We start from the raw sequence: 12,707 nt of genomic DNA on the forward strand, positions 1-12,707 counted from the left end.
AGCAAATAGATGTAATTGAGCATTGTAATGAAGAGTACCAGATAACTGGAAGTAGTATTTATATCAAGCGCACACAATTGGAAAAATTATGCACAAATACATTTTATTAGAAGTCTTTTACATGTCTAATTTTACAATATTGCATATGCAAACAAACACAAAGTTACGCTCTACAGTCATTAACATTTTGGGTAGCAAAATGTTTGACATTGCAGTCAGCGATGTCAAAGACAGTCCAGAAAATCAGAATCAGAATCCAGAAAATGCACAAGATGATGAAGTTGACAATTTGTGCGCTCCAAGACAAAACTGAATCACATCTCTCCTGATTTAAGCTTAAAAGCTTCTTTCCTGTAGTGTCTGAGGTACAACCTGCTCCCCAGTCTACTTGACACCAGCCCTGGCCTCCATCTCACGCACAACCTTGCTGAGCAGAGTGGGATCCAGGTGAAAGTAGACGTACAGCTCTCTCTCTCGTCTGAGAATGCCACTCTGCTCTAGTCGAGCCCTTTTGGTTCTCAAGTCTCCTACAATGTCCTGCAAATGCTTGTACAAATTCCTTTGCTTCTCTTCCAGCTCAATGAGAACAACAGACATCTCCTATCAAGTAAAAAACAAAAAAAAGATTATAAATCATTTTTCTGAAATATGTTTTTACATGCAATTCAAAGAAAACATTCGGAATCATGAAAGTGACCATTACACCCCTCCCCTGTTTAGGTTTGTTCCTGCACATTGGTTATGGCATTACTAAGCAGTTAAAAAAATTTTTATACACAAACTGCAAATACATTTTATTGGACCCCATTTCACAGCATACATTTACCATGGCACATATTTTAAAATCTTATGCAACATAGCATTTATTTCTGCCCAGGGTTAAATTACTTTTTTTTTTTTTTCCTGAGATCTTGTATTTATGATGGCATTATGGCGTACACTTGTGTAAAAATTGCTCCTCAACTGACATGAAACTTGCCATTGTCGTCCTGGAATATGCCCGTGTCATCACCCTGTTATGCCTATGACCAACTGAAGCAACCACAGATCACAACACTGCCACCAGGGGGTTGTACAGTGGGCACTATGCATGATTGTAACAACACTGTGTGCTTCCCATGACACTGCAGGGGGCTGCTGCTGTTGTTGGTGTGCAGTGTTTGTTTCTTGCCTTCCAGAAAGTGCAGAGCTGTTACCTGGGACCCCTAGAGGGCAGTACATCTTAGTAAGTATGGTTGAAGCCTATAAAAGATCTTCTGTTCTCTAGCTTGCTCATTTGGCATTTATGGATCTTGGCATTTATGGATCTTGGCATTTATTATGGCCTAGTACCTTTCTTGATTGATGATGCATCGTTCTGTTTGAACCTTTTGGGGTTTATAGTTGTGTTTTGTGTCTGTTTCCATTGATCTAAAGTTCAATCTTTCTAATCCTTAGCAAAATTAAACTTAAAAAAAAAAAAAAATTAAATCTTACTAACACATATCTGTCGAGTCTCAATCCTGAGAGTTCTGAACCCACCGTCTCTGGTTTATAATGCAACTACACTAAGCGTTTAAAATATCACTTCTGTGAAGTTCACAGTTCAAAACTGTATTTTTTGCACATTTCAAAACACAACTGCAGCAGTTTAAGCAATCTCTTAAGTTTTCTTTGCTTGATGCAGGCCAGTTTGACCCTTCTGAAACAAAGGAACATCTTTGCCACAACCAAAAAGATACATCTTCTGACATGCTTGTGTAAGAAGTGACTCACGGCATCAATTAGGGTAAGAACAATTATGGGCAGTCAAAACATATTGATCATTGAAGTAATTATCCTATACAAGGGTCATTTTCGTCAATGTCACCAATGGTAAAATAGCTACTAGTACAGCCAAAAAAAAAAAAAAAAAAAAAAAACTCAATTCATCCCAAAACACTTTTGTGGAAGAGGTTAAAAAGTCCTATAAATCCTAAAAAGTATAGCCCAGATTGTGAAGGCATCCCATGCAAAAAGCCATGCAAAACCACCACCAGACATGCGAACAGGTAATAATCAAAATTCTCTCACACTATGAGCTCTCAGAACGAAGGACGTCGGTGAGGTTGATGAATAAAAAAAATGTGAGGGGAAAACATACCTGTGCATTAGGGCAGAGCTCCTGAGCAGGCGTGGCTATAGCACATACCTGTGGCCTCAGGAGCGGCTGCACAATATCCGAAAATGCCGAGCGCTCTAGAGTATCACGGTCACGCTCTAAACGCACACCACTGTAGCCCTGCTCCTGAGCTGCCCTTTCCAGTGCATCTTGAACAGACATTAGCTCGTTCTGCAAGCTAGCTGCTTCAGCTTCCAACCTCCCATATGTCAGGAGGGGATCCTTACAATCAGATAGCTTGCCCAGCTCCAACATCTGCAGCAGCCTGAGATGGAGATAGAGAGAAAACTAAGCCAAACTTATGCATAGTGAATATGTAAATCATAGAAATGATACATAGTTAAGGAAAGAGAAGTTGAGAATTAAATAAGGTTAACATTAGATTTCCTGTGCAAATGGAATACGTTTCATCAAAAGAATAGTAGTTTCAATATTTTGTCTTCATCCTCACCCGCTGAAAGCTACATCTTTAGAGCTGATGACTTGCAGTTTTGCATTACTCCCCAGACAGTGTGTCTGGGTCAGTTCAGGCTGGGTCAGTATGTTCCCTCTCTGGGCAGCACTCCGAGATGTCCCCTCTAGCCTACTAATGATCTCGTCCAGCTGGGTCACAGTCCTTCTCCCCCTCCGGAGCTCAGTGTCCTGTGCCAGACGCAGAACTTCGAATGATGCTTTCTGTCGAAGGAGCTGATCCCTGACTTCGGTCTGCCTGGCTGTGTAATAGTTCTGCCTGGCGATCTGAAGTGCCAAGTCACCCCGCACCACAGGCACATTCAGCAGGCGAGCATTGTCACGCAGAGCAGAGCGGACAGGCTCTCGCATCAGAGCATCAAGGTCAGACTGAACAGAGAGAAGCTCGGAGTGCAGAGCTGGTTCACGCCAGGAACCCTGCAGAGAGCCCACTGGCTAGAAAGGGGAAAGAAATAATATAAATGATAAGATATGTACATTTGAAATTTTTATTTTAAGGATCACAATACAGGAATAGGCAAGATGAACAATAATATAATAATTGTTTACATAGCGTTAACTTGCAATTAAAATTATCCTGGATATCAGTTGTGTTTAAGTTAGGGCCTGTTAAATCCCATTAAAATTACAATACTTAAGCAAAAACAAGTCCATTTAGCCCCTTTCAAGTTGTCATGTAGTATTTTTTTTAATTGCCCAAGCTAAATCACATTTCACACATTAGGTATAAAAGACATTTCATAGTCAGTATTCTAGCAAATTTATTTATGACCTTGGTAAAGTATTATCTTTTACAGTATCACCTTTGGGTCACATTATTTTAATTGTGTAATTAGATATTTGATATGATGTTTGGCAAGGTCTTAGACGGTTCTAAAAGTAATCCATGTAGAGACATTTTAAACATTGAAATGTAAATGTTTGACCTTGCGCAAGTACCTGTGTTTGGCTGCTGAGCTGATCGGTGAGCCAGTTCTTCAGTGCTTGGGCTCCACGCTCCTCTGCTTGCTCTTTCAGCAACTGGTGCTGCGCGACAATGTGAGCCCACTGCAGCCGGGCCATCTCCTTTCTCCTGCTCTCCACAAGCTTCTCATCATCCTCTTCCTCACTCACACTGCAGCAGCTCAGCTCTGTCAGCTGGAAGCGTTTGGATGTTGAGGTGTCTACCATGTCAGAGATGCCCTGGAAAAACTGACGCCTAGTATAAGCGGCCAAGGCTTTAGTGTTTTGCTCCTCCTGGTGGAGATAGGGTTCCAGAGTAACCTGGGACATCAGCACTGATAGAGGACCAGAAGATGTTGTTTCATTCTTTTGTTCCACTGATGAGCCATTAGTTTGGAAGAAACCAGCAAGCTTCTGGGATTCCTTTATAAGACCTTCTAAGGCAGCATTTGTTGCTGCATTTTCAACAGCGAGAGCAGAGCTAGCATCTTTCATTGCACCGCTACCTTCCTGGAGTAGTCCAAGAGCAGCAGATGAATCGGCACCCCGGCTAGAGGCCAAGACCTGCAGCTTTTTGAGTCTGCGTAACTTCAGCTGCTTCTCTTTCCGTAGGGCCTGGAGTTCAGCCTCTAAATCTTCCATTGAAACATCCTCCTCTCCACAAAGTGAGGACAGCGACCCGCTCACATCAGTCGGTGCACAGGTTTTTAACAGATCACCGAGTGTTGCTTCATCCAAGATAGGCTTCCCAGACTCACGGAGCAGGCGAAATGCCTGCACTTCTTCTGGCATGAGCGCATTGTTGCGGTTCAAACGGTGGCAGAAGACACGCAAAAGATGGAGGTTGTCTGGTGCAGCTTCAAACAACCAATCAAATTCCGAACTTTTGAGTGCAGATGCATTAGGATAACCAAACCGTGACAGAGCCTCAATGAACCGCTCCCCGTTGAGCATGATTGAAAGTGAAGCCCCAAAAACACGCTTACACTTTACCCCTGCGGTAAATTATGAGATGAAAGTAAGATTTATTGAACCTAAAAAAAATCCTAAACACAACAGATATAGAAAGATGCACTAAATAAAGGATTTAAAAAAAACAGTCATCTGGGGACAATAAAATGCTATACAAGTGTTACAGCTGCATGATTCTTTTTTTTTACTGCTACATTACAAAATCAAAATGGTATGACAATATGACTAGAAAGAATTGTGTGCATCTTACGTTTAAATCTAATCTTTTCAGATAATGTTTAAATGTTTTAAATATTAATCATTCAAGTGCTCACACACATGGATGTCCAGCTCAATATCAGCCACACCAACATGAGTTAAAGGAAACAGTCAGAGAGATGTGAAGATCAGTGGTCTAAACAAATGCTTGTGTAAACATCATTGGTACCTGTAGACTATAGAGTAGCAAGTATGTTTTGTCTATATAAAAATATACATGTACCTAATAAGTCTACAGACATCAATAGAAACATATTGCACTAGTGATCAGTTTTATCCAGGCTTCACAAGCCTACCAGAATTCACACAACATAAGGGTAAGTGTGCCTTGTCTACTCTTTTGGTCTTGAAATTCGTCCTGTGGTAAAAATCCTGCGGACACTTACATAGTGCTGATGATCATGGTGCTTTATGGGTTTATGGGTAAATGCATCTGACAATACTGTTCTTGCAAGAACTCTTCCAGAATAGCTGACCTTTGTGTCTTAAAATAACCACTGACTTTTGCTGTTGTTACTTAACTCCACAACTACATGCATCATCTCAAAGTTTTGGACTTCTTGAAAAATGCTATGCTCAAACCTTTTTGGGAAAGCCCGCAGAGAGCCCTGACCCCAGCAAGCACCTTTGGGATGAACTGGAACGGAGATTGCAAGCCAGTCCAAAATGAGTGCCTGCCCTACTAAATGCTCTGCAGAATGAATGGGCATGAATTTACATAGAAACACTTAAAAATCTTGTGGACAGCCTTCCAAGAGGAGTAGAAGCTGTTATAGCTGCAAAGGGAGGACCAACTCTCTACTGAAATATATGTATTTGAATACAATGTCATTGCAGATTTGGCCAAGTACTTTTGTCCATATAGTGTACTAATGTACACTTAGTAACCCACTAATTCAGGAGTTACAAGTATACATCTTTAATCAACAGTTTAACGGCACCTTGTGGTATAGCAGTAATAACTAATGACTTCCCTGGTTAAATTAACTTATTTAGAAGTTAACTGGAAATTGAACACGTATTGTCTCAGTTAACAGAGTATAATGGACGCTGAACGCATAAAGAGACAGCAACTGAAAAGAGATGCCGTTAGCTTGCTAATCAGCCAACATTACAACACACGAAACTGTTAACTCGAACTAGCTAACTAGTTAACACGAATGGTTAAGAAAATAAACAACAGCAGTAAGCTATTAAACACAAGTTAAGAAAGATATCTATATCTTAAAGCGCTTACCTGTTAAAAAAAAAACTGTCACTCTGGTAGGTTTTCGTTATTAGTCTGTTTGTCTCGCGAGCAGTTAGCTGTGTGGCTAACCTCTCAGGGACGAGTTCTTGGCGTCGCGCGAAGCCTATTCAAAAGTACTGAAAGGCGCGCGCATCTACGTCATTTCTTATGGGCGGACTCTTCTCGTTAATTAACATCGAAAATAAAATAAATATTTATTTCCAAGATAAATATACATAAAGCAGTTGATACCTCTTTGATGAGTCTTAAAATAATGAGTTACTGTGAATATTATTTTATGTTGGTGAGTCAGATATGATTGGCACCTTTTATTAGCCAATCAGAATCGAGGTGACGTAACGGTAGCTTATGAGAAGCACAGGATAAAGCGAACTGCCCGCCTCCAAGACCACAACACTGATCACAGCGGAGAGGAGTCACAGTACACAGTCACAACAGGTACACCTGCTAGTAGACATATATGTAGTGCAAAGAATAAATGCATAAAAATAACTTTGTATTGTTTGCTTGTGGTTCGATTCTAGACGTTTCAGAGTCGACTCCCATCGATTCTCAGATTTCGAGTCGACACTCATTCTTGATGATTCTTCAGCAAAGCCCTTTGCTTAGCTGGGGGTGCAGTAGTTAATATCTAGTTTATACCATTATTTACTCTAGCAAAGAACCATGGTCCAAGCCAAGACATGGATCCTGAAGAAGCACTTTGAGGGTTTCCCTAAAGACGGTGACTTTGAGCTGAAGCTAGAGCAACTTCCTGAGCCAAAAGATGGAGGTTGGTGATTGAAAGCTGAGTTTCACTTTTTGTCTACTCAATGCATATCTTTTTTTTTTGCTCACTGTGAATAATTGTTGCAGAAGTACTAGTGGAAGCCGTGTTCTTAAGTGTGGATCCCTACATGCGGTAAGCATCCACTTGTCATTTCTCACGACTGATCTGAGGTCAGTGTAATTGTACCAAGTGTAACTTGGTTACGTCTGAGATAAATACACCTGCATGCAAATATCGTCTTTCAAAGTTTTGAATTTTTACTCTGGATTTTTTTAAGTTAATACTGGTTTTTGCTTTGCAGCCAGATCCTACTACTTTGAGAACTACTTTGTGATGCTTTTCCCCTGTTTAACAACATAGTTTCAACTTAAGAAAGCTGTTGTATTGATTGATCTTTATTTTTAGGCCTTATAGCGGCATACGAATGAAGCCAGGAGATGTGATGATCGGAACTCAAGTGGCCAAGTAAGAAAAACAAACTCTGTTCTTAATTGCACATTAATGAATGAGTTTCTGCCTTTGTTGCTTCTTAAGTTCTCAAGTTACCTTGCTGTTCTGTAAATTCAGTCATTTCCTGTACTTTTATCATTTAATTTCCCCAGAGTAATTCAGAGTAAAAATTCAGCGTTTCCTGAGGGCAGTCACGTGGTTGCCGATTGTGGATGGAGAACGCACACTGTATCTGATGGAGCTGGTTTCACCCTGGTCCTGAGAGACTGGCCTCAGGATGTTCCACTTTCTCTCGCTCTTGGAGGCATCGGCATGCCAGGGTACAGAGTCATATGATCTTTGATAATCATCTACAAGGTTAAGTAGTGCTAAATGAGAAGTTAAAGGAGGAATCATAGAGTTTAAAAGATACTTGTATGCCTTGAAATGTTTGCATCTGTTTAATACCATCAGCTGTGCCTGTGATGACCTAAATCCCATTTGAGATACACTCTTCCAGTTAAGACTGATTTGTGCTGTGTGTTTTCTGTGTGTTTCTTCTCATTTTCGAAGCAGCAGATCCTTTATAATGCTGGCTTCTCTTTAAAAATAAAAAATAAAACCAGAAACTTTTCGCTTGCTGTAAAACAATCGTGAGAAACAGCCAGTTAAAATCTAGGTATGAGTCATCGTAATGCCAGATGAATTGTTTCAGGGCCAGATTCACTCATGTGTTTTTTTTTTTTGTTTTTTTTAAAATTGGGCTTTGTTGGTGTTTTGTTGTGCTCGTTAATGCTGCTTTTCTGGTTTGCTGGGTTTTCTGCATTTAGCATGGCTTGAATAGATTTAAACCGTTTACAGCAATCCATTTAGTGTAACTAGTTAGATCAATAATTATTTAAACAGTGAAATTTTATTCATTTATTTATTTTTTGCCTCTGTCCACCACCCCAACGAATTTTAACTGAAACTATCAAGATGTGGCCTTTAGCTTCACCACCAACATTTGGACTAACGGTTTCAGTGCCGTGTCTCTCATCATTTTAACTGTGCAGCGGATTAATGAGGATTTTACGCCTCAGAAAATTGTTTGACATGCAAAACAGTGTTGGGGTTTGAACACTAATAAAGCAACAGCATCAAGGTTGAATATACTGTACTCAGCAGGTGCATTTGATGATATGCTTCAGGCTTGGGACATTCCTGAAAAGTTTTATGTTTTTGGTAGAAAAGGCACTATGAATTTAAATTATAAATGTATAAAATTTGGACAAACTGGCAATTTCCTGGACATATAAATGCACATATTTTTCCTTCTTAAAAACTAATAATGTATATTTTTTAATATGTGCTTTCCCTCTTGTTTTAACTTGTTCTGCCCTCTGCTGTTGTGGGTTATTGTGGTTATCAGTAAACACAACCTGGCATTAAGAAATGCAGGTTAGGAACGTAACCGAACCCACATGCATGCTTCTGAGGAAAAGCTGCAGTGCAGGCAGGAGGTCGTTTTTAGCTAGTAGGCTAGAAAACATTTACCAGTTTAACAGCTCATTTAAAATGAAAATAAAAAAAGAAGCAGGAAATGTTTTGCTGCTATAAAGGCTAAGAGTCTGCACTTCAATCACATCTTGATTGTTTCTTTTAAAATCCCTTGCAGTGGTGTACAGATGCAACAAGATTGTCCAAATACTTGTTGACTTGTTACCATCATGGTGTTGTTTCTTCTTGCCACAGGCTGACTGCTCTATATGGTGTAGAAGAGGTGTTGGACATCAAGCCGGGGGAGACGGTCCTGGTGAATGCAGCGGCTGGTGCTGTAGGGAGCATCGTCGGTCAGATCGCTAAACTGAAAGGCTGTAAGGTGGTGGGTTCAGCTGGGAGCGAGGCTAAAGTGGCGTATTTGAAAGAGCTGGGTTTTGACCATGCCTTCAACTACAAAACTGTGCCATCTCTGGAAGAAGCTCTCAAACAGGCCTCACCTGAGGGATACGAGTGCTACTTTGAGAATGTAAGAAAATGGTTTAAGTTCATCTACCAATAATCTGAACATTATCTTGGGTGTCTAATACAGTAATGAACTGATGATCCAGTAGTTTCATTTGATTTGATTTGTGTTAATTGTATTTTAAAAGGTTGGGGGACGTTTCTTCACTGTTGCGCTCTCGCAGATGAAGCAGTATGGGAGGATCGCTGTATGTGGAGGAATTTCTCATTACAATGATAAAGAACCCCAAACAGGTCTCGCTGTTACTCACCAAATCTCAGTCTGATGTAGCTTTTTAAGTATTTTACTTCTGGTGTATGTAAATTTATACAGTTAGAAATTGTAAAAATTGTAAAAAAAAAAAACATTTTTTAAAGCTTACGATTACGATATTGTATTTGGGCGTTCGCAAGGCACAATATCTAACCTGCCCAGCCTGCCAAAACAAAAGTCACGCACTGTGATATTTTGTTGGACAATCGCTTGCTTTGATGATTGCACACATTTAATGTGGCATCATTTGACTAAGCTCGTGCAATATAACATTAACTACAGTCCAGAGTCGCATTTTTTTTTAATAGTATTATTATTTTTTAATGATTTGGTTTGACCAACAAAAGAAGCTGGTACCCCACTATCCTTCCAGGTTTTAATAATGCATTTGAACAGTTAAGCATTTTGCATTTGAACTTAATTTAAGTAGTTTCAGCAATCTCCTTATTTAAATTTTTATTTTTATTTTGGTTTTGTTTTAAAAAAAATATATCCTGAAACAGAGTAACATCATTGCAATAACCAAAGGATATGTCTTCTGAGATTAGTAAAAAGTAGCTGGTGCCTTTTTGTCAGTTGGTAACTTTAACAAACTTTGACATATCAGCTAAAACACATTTCCTGTTAAACATTTACACTTGCAATATCGCGCAGTTACAGAAAGGATTGATTCATTTTCCCCCTATATACTTATGAGTATGATTTCCTTTTCGGTCCTCTCAAGGGTTTCTTTTGACCTCTTAGGGGTTTTTTCCTCCCTTTCCAAATATACAGTATATGTTTATTTTATCTGGAATTTTTATCCATGTAAAGCTGCTTTGTGATGTCCGTTGTTAAGGGCTATACAAATAAACTGAAATGAGTTTACTCTGTCAAGAGTGTTTGGTTCATAAAGTCCAAAAGAAATAATAATTTCATTTTATTTAAATGAACAATGTTTTTTTTTGCACTTTTCTATATTATAAATTGTTAGTATTTTTGTACTTTAACATATTTCCAAGGTATTTCCTAACAAATCCATTTTTATGCATTTTATTAATTTATAAAAGGTGTGTGTGTGTGTGTGTGTGTGTGTGTGTGTTTGTCTCCCTCTCTCCGACAGGCCCTTATCCACACCTGGATATGATCTTTAAGGAGTTGCGGATGCAGGGCTTCATGGTGTGGTCTTGGAAGCATAAGAATGAGGAGTCTCTGAAAAGGCTGTTGACTTGGCTGAAGGAGGCAAGTAGTAGTTTTTTTTTTTTTTTTTTTTTAAATCTCCTAAAAAAATCTTTGTCTTTTTAAGGCATTCTGGTTAGCTAACATAACGTCTTGGTATTCAGCTACGGTATAATGGGATTATTCATCTTTTGTTTACTCCCTCTTTTTTCCAGGGAAAGCTCAAGTGTAGAGAGCATGTGACTGTTGGTTTTGAGAACATGCCTGCTGCTTTCATGGGAATGCTGCAGGGAGAAAACATTGGGAAAGCCATTGTTAAAATCTGAAGGCTTTCTCTCCTGCTGATTATATTCAACCTTAATGCTGTCCCATGATACACGTGTAATAAATTTTCTTTTTAAAAAGTTTGTTTTTGGAGAGGTTTTTGTTTATGTACATACATTATACTGGTATATAGCAGTGACTGGGACTGCTGTTTATCGGAAAGGACCGCGGATTTAAAGAAACATTCAAATATTTTTGTCGTTTTAAATCAAGCTTTACTCAAAATGTTTTGTTTATTACAGCACAAACTTGTATAACTGAATGTTTTTAACATCTCATTTGGATATATTTCAAAATTGAACTCTTGCAGTCCAAGTAAATGAGAATTTATTTTATTATTTTAGCCTGCTGCACTAGATACCCTTTTTTACATACCACATGAACATACAGTACCTTTTACAGTACCTCTATTCTGTTTCTATACAAATAAACCTGAGGCAAAAAAAGTATAAATAAAAAAAATATATATTTTGGTCCTGATGAATAAAACAAATTTCAAAGTTTGAAAGTGGTTAATTTCAGGACGTGTTAACTCAACCCAAAATCTGCTGAATCCCTACAACCGAACCTTTACATATCTTGGAGTGCACATACCATAGCACAATTAATATTACTTAAATATTGATGCCTGTCTGGGGGGGAAAAAAAACAAAAAAACACAACCTCTTCCCAGTTGTGTTGGACTAATGGCACTTAGTTATTAACCTAGTTAACCCAGTGTAAGTATGTATCCAATGATGTAAACTTTTAAGCACTTTTTTTAAGTCGCTCTGGATAAGAGCGTCTGCCAAATGCCTAAATGTGAATGTCTGCTTTAATGGTAGGGGAGTTATTAATAAAACATGGTTGATGACCACTAGATGGTGCTATGACGTAATATTGACTTGAATGTTTCCATTTAAAAAATAATGCTGTTTTACTGAAGGTTATAATGAAAGTTGAATATGTTATGCAATTATTCCTGTCTCCCATCCAACTGCAGGAGGTCCTTTTCTCCACATAACCTTGAGTTAACCCCGAACTGAGAAAGTATTCCCACCCCATGCCTGGTATGAGGTACCATCTGGTTACTTACTGAATGAATTAAATAAATTGAACATTTATCTGTATAAAATATTTACTTTTGTTATGTATATAAAATATTCAGATAAATTTATCATTTGCAAAGAATGCCAAGACTTACATGTGGTATTAAAAGTCTACACCTCCACCTATGCACCTCTTCTGTAGGATGCAGGGTGAAGGCTCCATGGGTCAGACGTATTACTCATGTACATCCTGCAAACGCTTGATCAGATTAAGATTTGGGGAATGTGGAGGCCAAGTCAACCCCTTGAGTTCTATGTCACACACAAACTATGTTCCTTAAACCATCCCTAGATGATTGCATTACAGGGTGCAATATCCTGCTGAAAGAGGCCGTGTGTGTTATGTGTCAATGTAACATTCACCCAGAGCTTCACTTTCGTTCCTGTTGTTGATTTTTCATTATTTACCCTTTTTTAATTCTGTTTTGTGACAAAGACAATGGCTAAAATACATATCTGTCTTCACTGGCATGCCTTTTCCCTAAGTGCATCCTCTGGCATTTAATCGTCCAGGTAAGTGACACGCACACGCAATGGTGTATGCAACAAAATTACATCTATTTAATCCCAAAGGCCAAATTAGTATGTGCACATTTTAAATTACTTAAAATTCCCATCCTTAATGCATAGCATTACTATTCTTTATTGGC

General features: G+C 38.8%; 2 protein-coding genes across 3 annotated transcripts; one reads left to right on the forward strand and one right to left on the reverse strand.

Moving 5' to 3' along the window:
- Positions 1-82: 82 nt before the first annotated feature.
- On the reverse strand, positions 83-6,267 carry haus3 (HAUS augmin-like complex, subunit 3). Of its 2 annotated transcripts, none has more exons than XM_053499769.1 (5): positions 6,021-6,267; positions 3,551-4,548; positions 2,592-3,046; positions 2,123-2,405; positions 83-600 (listed from the first exon to the last, which is right to left on the reverse strand). In XM_053499769.1, the coding sequence occupies exons 2-5, from the start codon at positions 4,505-4,507 to the stop codon at positions 385-387; spliced, it is 1,911 nt and encodes a 636-aa protein (XP_053355744.1). In that variant the 5' UTR covers positions 4,508-4,548; positions 6,021-6,267; the 3' UTR covers positions 83-384. The 2 variants fall into 2 exon arrangements, with proteins under 2 accessions (XP_053355744.1, XP_053355754.1); XM_053499779.1 differs by having other exon boundaries at positions 2,171-2,405; positions 6,021-6,265.
- A 137-nt stretch (positions 6,268-6,404) lies between these two features.
- ptgr1.1 (prostaglandin reductase 1, tandem duplicate 1) lies at positions 6,405-11,045 on the forward strand. The gene is made up of 9 exons (XM_053499906.1): positions 6,405-6,470; positions 6,690-6,804; positions 6,888-6,933; positions 7,207-7,266; positions 7,404-7,571; positions 8,965-9,238; positions 9,363-9,468; positions 10,590-10,708; positions 10,861-11,045. Exons 2-9 carry the CDS (start codon positions 6,699-6,701, stop codon positions 10,969-10,971), a joined length of 990 nt encoding a protein of 329 aa, XP_053355881.1. The 5' UTR covers positions 6,405-6,470; positions 6,690-6,698; the 3' UTR covers positions 10,972-11,045.
- The last annotated feature ends 1,662 nt before the right edge of the window (positions 11,046-12,707 follow it).

The sequence above is a fragment of the Clarias gariepinus genome, chromosome 1 (genome assembly GCF_024256425.1).
Source record: "Clarias gariepinus isolate MV-2021 ecotype Netherlands chromosome 1, CGAR_prim_01v2, whole genome shotgun sequence".
Taxonomy (NCBI): Eukaryota; Metazoa; Chordata; class Actinopteri; order Siluriformes; family Clariidae; genus Clarias; species Clarias gariepinus.

What these genes read in the sequence shown, in the direction of transcription:
- haus3 (XM_053499769.1), bottom strand. Translation starts at nt 4,507, where the DNA reads ATGCTCAACGGGGAGCGGTTCATTGAGGCTCTGTCACGGTTTGGTTAT. An exon ending in AGCTCAGCAGCCAAACACAG is followed by an intron (nt 3,047 to 3,550) that starts GTACTTGCGCAA and finishes TCCCCTTTCTAG; the next exon opens with CCAGTGGGCTCTCTGCAGGG. An exon ending in AAAGATGTAGCTTTCAGCGG is followed by an intron (nt 2,406 to 2,591) that starts GTGAGGATGAAG and finishes TCTCCATCTCAG; the next exon opens with GCTGCTGCAGATGTTGGAGC.
- ptgr1.1 (XM_053499906.1), top strand. Translation starts at nt 6,699, where the DNA reads ATGGTCCAAGCCAAGACATGGATCCTGAAGAAGCACTTTGAGGGTTTC. An exon ending in AGTGTGGATCCCTACATGCG is followed by an intron (nt 6,934 to 7,206) that starts GTAAGCATCCAC and finishes CTTTATTTTTAG; the next exon opens with GCCTTATAGCGGCATACGAA. An exon ending in ATCGGAACTCAAGTGGCCAA is followed by an intron (nt 7,267 to 7,403) that starts GTAAGAAAAACA and finishes TAATTTCCCCAG; the next exon opens with AGTAATTCAGAGTAAAAATT.